Genomic DNA, 10,536 nt, shown 5'->3' on the forward strand with positions numbered 1-10,536 from the left:
TTCACACTGGCTCTCGTACATATATCTTGGTGAGCGTTCGAACGTCGAACGGCCCGTCTGGCCGCAGGAAGGAGGCGTCAGTCAGGCGTGGCGTACGTGTTTGGAGTGTCAGTCTTGTTTAATATCTTCTCTGTCCTATCCTCAGGTGGCCTTCTGGGTCCAGACCTCAGCAGCGGAGTGGGCACCAGCGCTGGTAAGAGTCATGTATATTTACCATACGTGTATGTTTGCCGTCTCAATAGACAGACGGAGCCACTTGGTTTGATTCAAAGCTTCCTTTGGCTTGGCTAGTTCCTCCCCGGATATTTACCCAGCGCGCCGCCGTAGGATGTCGCGGTGAAGGGTCTTGAATAGTATATTTAAAGAACCGTTTCACAAAAAACATCTTATGGCGAATTCGAATATGATGAAGCCGTCAACACCTTCGTTAGGCGAGAGGAAACATAACACGACGTATTCATGGAACGTCAAGATTCGAGGCACCAAAAAAGGTCCAAAAAAGTCTAAATGATGTACCGTTTGTTAGTGAACGCACTTCATTGATGATAAAGATTAAAATCCGTTAACATTTGAGCGAACGCATGCATGAAAATGGACTTGCACATTGTCACTAAACTCACTAGCTGTCAACACCATCAATGGTTTGGTGCAAAAGACTCAAACGGACCGTAATAAAATGCAAATGTTTAAAACTAGAAGTCTCAGTTGGCTTAACTTTTTTTTTTTTTTTTCCCCCAATATGCAAGTCTTGGGAAATATCAAAACATCTAAAAGTGATTCTCTGCGCATTTTTTAAACCATCTGAGAAAATGTTCAAGTAAAAGCACTATTGTATGTTTGGCAACATTGCCCATTTTGTCTTTCATAATGGTTATTTTTTTCCGATCGTTATCCGTAAGACAGTTCTGTGGCGTTACTGTGACAGATGGCAACAATTAAGTGACAACGTCTTGAAAAAGACCGCAGAGCTAATATTGTAGCTGACTTCTTAGAAAGCATGTGGAAACTTCAAATATGAAAAGATAAAATGTCTTGAAAACAACCACAGATACAATAAAATGACTATTTTTTTTACATTTTAGACAGATTTATCAGATACTGTGACAGCTGTCACATTCACCAAGTCGTTCTAGGGTTCAAGGGCCAATTTTTTACGACGCCTTCAAACAAGTAGTAGTTCAAAAGCCCTTTCTGATTATTTTTCAAGATGTGCTATATATCACCACAGAAGTGGAATCTTCTAAAATTAAATTTGAATAAAAAATATCTATAAAATAAAATAACATTTTACAATTATTATTTTAAATGTTTGTTGACTTTATTATTATACAGAAAAGTTTGTATCTATTATTATTATTATTATTGCAATGCGTAAGCAATACGTAATAATAAAAGTGTTAATAATAATAACAATAATAATTATTATAAGAGTAAAAGATAAGAGTAAGACAATAAGAGTACAGTATAAATGCAACAGTAGAAATGTCTGTACTGTAAGTTTTTTTTATGCTTCCTTGCTAATCAAAATTCATTTCTTTAAAAATCTTGCTGATTTTTTGTATTTCATTTTTTTATAGTATGCATATTTTATTTTTATTTGATTTTTTAAATACTTTTTAAAATAGCACCACAGAAATGAAATATTATAATTTTATAAGTTAAATGTTAATCAAAGTATATAAAAAATAAATTAAATAACATTTACAATTATTATTGTAAAAAGTTGGTTAACTTTATTAGTATTATTATTATACAGATGTTTTTATCAGCTGTTATAATAATAATAATAGCAACAATAATAATACTAATTATTATTATTATTAGTAATAGTAGTACGTTATCCAGAAATTTAAGCAATGCAGAAGTGTTAATAATAATAATAATAATAATAATGTTTAATTATTATTATTAAATTAAAAAATAATAATCATAAACAACATATTTGAAATAGAAATATTTTATTTACATATTATAACATATTATCATATCTATTTGAAATAGAAATATTATTTTATTATTATAAATGTCTTTACTGTTTTTTTTGCTTGCTTGTTAATTAAAATTAATCACCTTTTTTTTTACCAAATTAGTAGACAATGCAAAAAAAAAAAAAAAAAAAAAACCTTTAGGGGCCGTTTACGTGTCGTGTCTTTTTCGTGTGCAAGTTCATTATTTCATATGTAGTCGCACAGTAAGCACTCTTACAATAGACGCAACGCAGTCACTATGGGAATGTGCAAATTTTGACACGTAAACAGCAGGTCATTGACGTGATCATTACCTGCGTTGAGGTTTACGTGTTAAAATTTGCACGTTTTGGCTTTCCATAGCAACCGCCTCATGTTTTTGCACATTGTTTAGGCATACATTGTGTTGTTTATGCATTGTTTGTGCGTCGATTGTTTACGCATTGTTTCTACGCACAAAGAATGGGTCCTCGATATATTGATTACGTGTTAAAATTCAAGCGTTTTTGACCTTAATGGCATTCCGTAGGTTGTGGCAATCCATTTATCATTTGCTGAAACGTCATAGAGAGCATAGTTCATGGTTTCTCAGCAACGACCCGCTATAATACTGTGTTGTGTATGGTCACTAGCGTTAGATTGACGCGTCCTCTTTGATTGTCCCACAGGAAACGGGTATGGAAACCACCGCAACTCCCCTGGTCTGCTGGTCTCTCCGGGGAGCATGAGCAAGAGCATGCAAACCAAGTCTCCTCCGCCCATGACCATGACCATGAGCAACCGCAAGCCCGACCTGCGCGTCCTGATCCCTCCCGGCTCAAAGAACACCATGCCCTCCATCGTAAGTGTACACAACCATTACAGCACATCAAATGCCATCACTGGACTCAACTTCAGCTGCGGTTAGGTTGGGATTTGGTCCCAGATGACCTTAGCCCATTTAAAGCTAATTCAGACCACTGGATATGTGCCATAAAGTTTAGTTTTACTAGAACTAATTAGAATTGTATTCTTTTTAACTGCTCGCCAGTCGGAGGATGTTGACATGTTGCTGGTAAGTCGTATCTAAATTGCAAAGAAACACAATTAACCATCAAACACAGTTGTTCAGAAACAAACTTGTAAAAAGAAACAAGTTTTTATGTCAAATGCACACATTCCTCTGTTGCCAAGGGGACTGCTTTAGCAGTTCCCATAGCAACAGTGGAATTCCGGCCATGGTGGCTGGATGTTGGATGATTGCAGGGTGGAGGGTTATTATTATTATTATTGGTCACATGATCTATTAAGCAGTTAGACGGAGCAGATATGACACCACCTGCACAATTACTGTTTGCTGAGATTGATTGAATTTTTGCTGCTCTTGTTTTAAATATCGTTTCTTTCCCACAGAACCAGAGAATAAACAACTCCCAGTCAGCCCAGTCTCTGAGCACACCTGTGGTGTCTGTAGCCACGCCCACTCTGCCAGGACAGGGAATGGGCGGCTACCCATCAGCCATCTCTACCTCATATGGTACAGGTGAGATATATAATATAATATAACATAATATCATATCATATCATATCATATCATATCATATATCATATATCATATATAATATTCAGTAGTGTGGCTGCATTTATTTGATCAAAAATACATATTATATGTTAAATAATATTGAAATGTAAAATAACTGTTTTCTATTTGGATATATTTTAAAATGCAATTTATTTCTGTGATGAAAAGCTGAATTTTCAGCATCATTACTCCTGTCTTCATTGTCACATGATCCTTCAGAAATCATTCTAATATGCTGATTTGATCAAGTTTATAATTATTATGTACATTTTATTTACTTTTTTTACTACTACTATTTTTTTCATAATATGGTGTAATTTATGTATGCACATTTTTATTTGTCTTATATTGCTCTGTTAATCTGAACTGTTTGAAGATTACACCAGCAGGTGGCGCCATTGACTCAGTATTCTTTGAGCTTCTTCCCGTGCAGTAATCCTGAAGATTCAGTATGGTCTGTATGCAGTGTGTTAAACAGAGATCTTTCTCTCCCCTTCTAGAATATTCTCTCAGCAGTGGAGACCTGTCCTCTCTGTCCGGTTTTAACAGCCCGGCTTCTCTTCATCTGGGTTCGATGACCGGCTGGCAGCAAAACATGCAGCATTCTGGTCTTGGACACCTAGGGTGAGCAGAATCACTCTGACCCGTGCACCCAAATTACATTGGATATCAGCTGTAACACTCACTATAGCCACAGATGAATCATTGTGGGCGTGTCCAGTGCCTCATATCATAACATAATTTTAAAAATAATTTATATAATAATTTATTAATTTAAAATATTTGTATAATATAATATAATATAATATAATATAATATAATACATCCTCAAATTAATGTTAATGTTTTCAGTTCAGCTTGTTTTACGGGGAATTTGACATTTTATTTTTATTAGAATGCAAAAAATAAATAAATTCCAATTAATATAAGATAACATAATATAACAACGTAATACTTTTTCAAATTCATGTTATTTGTTTTTTTTCACATAACTGTTCACATAAATTGTTTTTCTAGAAAATCTGGGGTTTTATTTTAATTACAATACAAAATGTTAATTAAAAATATCAACTATAATAATATAATATAATATAATATAATATAATATAATATAATATAATATCACATAATATAATCTAATATAAAAATCTCAAATTCATGTTGGGAATCTGGAATTTGATTTTTATAATATAATATAATATAATAAAACATAATATATTCTGAAATTCATGCTATTTTTTCAGTTCAACTTTTCGAACCTATTTTTTTATTTATTACAATGCAAATATTTTAATTAAAAATGTCAAGCTAATATAATATAATATAATATAATATAATATAATCAAAATCATGTTGGGAGCCTGGAATTTTATTTTAATTTAATTTTAATTTTAATTATACATTTTAATAATCATACTTTTTTTTTAATGTTTTCTTTTTCTTTCTTTTTTTTCAATTTTATGTTAACTTTTCAATTAATTGTTTTGTTGGAAATATATAAAATACATTCTGAAATTCTGAAAGTTATGTTAACTTTTATAATATAATATAATATAATATAACATTCTGAAATTCATGCTATTTTTTTTTTCATTTCAGCTTTTCTAACCTAGGATTTTTTTTTAAATTACAATGCAAATATTTAAATTAAAAACGTAAAACGAATATATATTATATCTCAAATTCATGCTGGGTATATGGAAATTTATTGTAATTAGACTGCAATGCACTTTTTTAATTAAAAAAAGTAAAAACTAATGTAATATAATCTAATATAATATAATTATACATCTTCACATTCATATTTTTTTCCAGTTTCACACGAAACTTATATTAGAATTTCTCATAAAGAAATGTTTGTATTAAAAATGTATTAATCTCAGAAACTGGGGGAAATTCAGTTGATATTTTACTCTCAGGGTGTCACAACCTGTACTGCAACTATATCTATTTTCCTCTATATGCCTCTAACTGTGTCTTTCCTCTCCGCCCGCAGGAACTGCACCAGCGCACAGTTATGTCAGAGCTCCACCCTCTCGCTGCCGTCCAATCAGAGCCTTCACATCAAATCCGAACCCGTCTCTCCTCCCCGAGACCGGGCCGGGGGCACCCCGGGCGGCTACGGGCAGCCTCCTCCCCCTCCTCCGCCCCAGCCGCAGCCGACATCTCAGCAGGGTCAGCTGCGGCAAGACGCGGGCCGCTCTCCGGTCGACAGCTTGAGCAGCTGTGGCAGCTCGTACGAGGGCAGCGACCGCGAGGAGCACCGTGCCGACTTCCACTCGCCCATGGGACTGCTGAGACCCTCTCAGGACGAGCGGCAGAGCCCGTCCGTCAAGCGCATGCGTCTGTCCGAGGGCTGGGCCTCGTGATCGCGGACGGCTTTTCTATGCAAAGATTTCACTTTAGTATTATTATATTTGTTTCTGCGGAGTGTGAGTGCTACATCAAGTATTAAAATTGATATATATATGATAAACGGGGCGGGTGGGTGTGTTTGTGATTTGGGGTTGGGGGCATGGGACATGCATCGCTTGTGCCACGTGTGGGGAAAAAAAAAACGACAAAAAAAATGATACATGCAATTTATGCAGTGTATACAAGCATACAGGATTTTAAAGAGAAGTCTGGTACTCTTGTTTGGTAAAGCTACTTTTTAGTTTCAGTAATATATTATGCATAATTAAACTATTAATTAGAGGCATTGACGTGTCTCAGGGCTTGTACAAGTAATATTCCCGTACAGACCGGGGCCTTTACGCTCACCGTCAATGCTCACTTGCAAATGTATGTTATCACAGACGTTGTCGTGTTGCAGGTTCAACGTATTTATGTAAATAGAGAACAATGAGGCTTTTGGGTAAATCAGCCTGCCAGGATTTGCAGGCTTATTTACGTTTAACGGAGTGAGAGAGAAAGCCATCACGCACCATTTGAAGACTAACACGGACCCGGGGCTGAGGAATGTACGTCTTTTAGAGTTCTAAACGGAATCGGGAAGTGTTCCAAATACACAAATTCTCTTGTAAATGTTGTTGATAGTTCAGAGCCGTGTTAACAACGTTAAAAGTTCTCCTGGCCATGTATTGCCTATCCCCGGTGGAAGAGATGTACAATACATTTTGCTTATATTTTCATAAAAATGCAGAGCATTTGTTGCTACCTGTTGACCACATGAGTCAGAATGTGATTTCAAGCTTTGCCGATGTTGAACAGAGAGGTAAAGCAGTGTGAGCTCCAAAAATAAAGCCATATAAACAATTTCACGTCAGGCTTTCTGCACTTTTTTTTTTGATTGCTTGTTTCTTCAGTTCATCAGGTCGCATCACGTTGCATAGGCAAGTCTCCTATGCTCACCAAGGCTGCATCTATTTGAGCAAAAATAGTAAAAACAGTAATATTCTGAAATATTATTACAATTTAAAATAAGTGGTTTCTATTTAAAAGTATTTTAAAATGACATTTATTCCTGTGACGCAAAGCTGGATTTTTAGCATCATGACTCCAGTCTTCAGAAATCATTCTAATATGCTGATTTGTGCTCAAGAAACATTTTTCTTGAGCACATTTCAAAGTTTCAGGATTCGTTGATGAATACACAGTTTCAAAAGAAACTGTATAAACGATTTACTTTAGGTTCTATCCACCTTCTTCCTCAATGCAGAAGTGAGCTTATGGGTGAGACTTCCGGTTCATTGGCCGCTATACGGAAATAACGAGATGAATGACAACATAAAGTAAACGTAAATCTGTTTGCACTACAAACCACTGTGTTCATAATTAAGATAGTGTATTAAAATAATACGTTAAGACACACCAGTTTACAATATCAAGCAGCAAAACGAGCTGATTTGTACAGCAAAAAATAGGATGCGGAAGCCAATGCCATACAAATTTACAAATAGAGTTTTTGTTGCTGTTTCTTTAACTCATCAAGTTACGGACTTTTATTTGATTGCTAGATTTTTATTTTACAGTAATAGCAGGTCATTTGTGTAATGTTTATTCACAGACATCTGTTTTTGCATATCATGTTGCAAAACAGGCTAAAAATGTTCTAAGAATGTTCTAAGAGTGTTTTCCTAATGTTCCCATGACGTTATGGAAACAATATTTCAGAACGTTCGAAACGCCCAGTTTTTTGCTTTACAATGTGAAGTGGACATTCCATTTTATCATTTTGCAAACATTATTGTAATGCTACATTTGCATGTTCTCTAAACGTTCTAAAACGAGTAAAACCCGTTAGAAGAGCTACCAAAATGTATTACAAGAAGCTCTTTCCATGATTCCACGATATCAATTACGCTTTAAGAGCATTATTGAAGTCCAGATAACTTGGAACGAACATTCTATTAACGTTCCTTTAATAGAGCGTTCCCTGTTTGCTGGCTTGGTGCAAAATGCCACCCTCAATGTGTAGTCTTCGTATCAAAATACTGTGGTGAACATTTGAAGCTTCAACGTCAAAACTACGAGGCATAAATCTTGATTTACTCCATAACGCATTCAGCGGCTCAAAGATGATGGTCCAGACAGCTTTGAGTTCATACGCATTTCACAGCCTAAACTGAGATCTTCAACTTCATGTTTAAAACATAAGTCTACAGTAAACTGCTGATGAAATATTTACAGAAAAACAATTATGAAAATACAGGCTGATAGCTGAAATGAGTGGTAAGTTCTAGCAAGCTGTGATTCTGTGTTTGATTTGATAGTGCAATTCCCACGTTTATTTTTGCTAAATATACAGTCGTATGCTCGTTTTGCAACGAAGTTAAAATAATTTTTCAAGGACAAACACATTTCCGAAAACGCTTGTGGTTCTTTTACACGTCTTTATTGTTGTCAGACTGGAAATGACATTCAACACCTTAAATGATTTAATGTGTCGTGACAATCAGACAATTCATCATCACGGTACATAAAGGCAGGAAATAAAAAGAGACGGACAGAATTTCTCCTTCTGTCTTAAAATTAAGACAGACTTTGTGGTTCGAAATACAACCGAAGTATGTTTTATTTGCTTCCGAAGCAATATCGCGTTTGTTTAAAATTACAATAGCTGTTGAATCATTCTATTATTTTTTTTTTTTTACAATATTAGATACAAATAACACTCGGGTTTGGAAATATATCGACATCTCAATTCATAAGTGCACAATATACTCAGACAAATCTTCCGTGAAATTAAAATCGACGAAATTAGTTATCACCCCTACTGTACGTGTGACCAGAAATAAAGCAAGGAAACCCAGTCCAATTGACAGCACGAGGAAATATTAATTAGGTCAATTCATTAATGCGTTTTTAATAAAGATCATTGTTTATGGCATTAAAATTGCCTTCAAAAACGACTAACCAAACATCAAACAATCCTTACATACCGCAACATTTCTAATTATGCCCAACAGCCAGTAATTGCTTCTGTAATCATCTTTATTTTTGAAATAGTCAAATACATAAAGATACAATACGAAAACATCACATAGATTTTATGCATTGTATATTTTTGAGATCTCTGATTAGATGGATGGATGGATGGATGGATAGATAGATGGATGGATGATGATGGTGTAAAATCAAACATTTTTTAATGCAATGAAGTGCAGCTCAAAAAATATTAAGCTGCTATTTAATCTGAGGTGAAAATTAAGCATTTTTCTGTCTGGAAACTGAGCTAAATTAAAGAGGTGTATTACAGCATATCAACGATAATATAAATCGATTTTTTTTTTCAGATACCTAATGGAACAGCTACTGTTAGATGCGACCGCCAGGTGTCGCTGTAGTGCAATAGCAGACAGATCTGCAAACACACACACACACACACACACACGTATTAATGGATTCCTGACAGAATAGACAACTGTCGAAATATAAAAGCTCAAGTCTGAGATAATGCATAGCCTGTTCTAAAATACATGAGCTAAAAAGAAATGCATTTTTTAAATAAAATAATAAAAAAATAAAAAAAGATCAGGCTGAACACACAGATTTCGCATCCAAAATTGTTAGATTAAATCCAAAAATTAAATTCTTCGAATTTATCAATGTCTACAAATGTATTTACTTTTGAAAAGCGGATATCTCACAGTCTACGTTTTAAAGAAGAAATTTTCACAGTATATATATATATATATATATATATTTTTTTTTAATCTGAACAACACCTTCACGAGTGTGTGTACGGGTGTGAGGGAGCGTGTGTGAGAGTGTGTCGTTGTTCTGCTATTTTTCCTTCTCTTTTATGTTTATGAACGTACTGAAAATATAAATAAAAACACTTTACAGCTAAATTGTCGTAGCTTTTGTGATATAAGCAAGCTGTGTATGTTTGATCTGCATATTAAATACAGATTTATACGTTTTATTTTAAACGCATTCCTAAAAAACATTATTTGCTTTCAGACACAAAAGAATCATTTTTACCAATGTGATCAATAATTAATAATTTGCAATATGAGAAACATTAAACATGTTTGCGATTTGCTCTTGTGTCCCCATAATGAACAGACTGAGACATGCGTGTGAGAACATCCCTGACAATCAGCATGAACTCAAAAGACATCTGACTGAAATCAAACACATATCTGACGCCTGGAGCTGCCGGATTCATGTTCACTCGAAGCAATGGCTTTTAAAATGAAATGTAAGTTTGAGAATATTGTTACTTATTTAGAATACATCCTATATTTAGTAAGATTAAACCTTTTTATTCCATTTAGGCTTACTTTATAAATATACTATAAACGAATGTTCTAGTTGCAGTGAACGTTGCAGCATATAATATGCACAAAGTGTTTTAATAAAACTCGACTGTTCTTCCTACAGCTAAGCTGTTCAATCAAGACAAAAATCCTTTTCATTTCTAAGAAATAATTAACAATGAAAATCTGAATGTTTAATATTCTAACGAACAGTTCTAGACAAATCAAAATACTCACCTGCTGAAGAGAAAGGAAAAAAAAAAACAAACTTTGAGGTGCTTTGAAATTCTCAAAGAATACA

General features: G+C 34.3%; 1 protein-coding gene across 3 annotated transcripts in view; it reads left to right on the plus strand.

The window, feature by feature from the left end:
• The window catches only part of mef2ca (myocyte enhancer factor 2ca), a 53,835-nt gene extending 47,044 nt beyond the window's left edge, over window positions 1-6,791 (plus strand). For all 3 annotated transcript variants that reach the window (XM_051121321.1, XM_051121322.1, XM_051121325.1), the window contains 5 exons: window positions 146-193; window positions 2,636-2,808; window positions 3,360-3,489; window positions 4,029-4,152; window positions 5,525-6,791. In XM_051121321.1, the coding sequence (XP_050977278.1) occupies window positions 146-193; window positions 2,636-2,808; window positions 3,360-3,489; window positions 4,029-4,152; window positions 5,525-5,897 (848 nt within the window). In that variant the 3' untranslated portion in view covers window positions 5,898-6,791. The remainder of the gene's footprint in view (window positions 1-145; window positions 194-2,635; window positions 2,809-3,359; window positions 3,490-4,028; window positions 4,153-5,524) is intronic.
• Window positions 6,792-10,536: the final 3,745 nt, after the last annotated feature.

Source organism: Labeo rohita, chromosome 10, assembly GCF_022985175.1.
Source record: "Labeo rohita strain BAU-BD-2019 chromosome 10, IGBB_LRoh.1.0, whole genome shotgun sequence".
Classification (NCBI taxonomy): domain Eukaryota; kingdom Metazoa; phylum Chordata; class Actinopteri; order Cypriniformes; family Cyprinidae; genus Labeo; species Labeo rohita.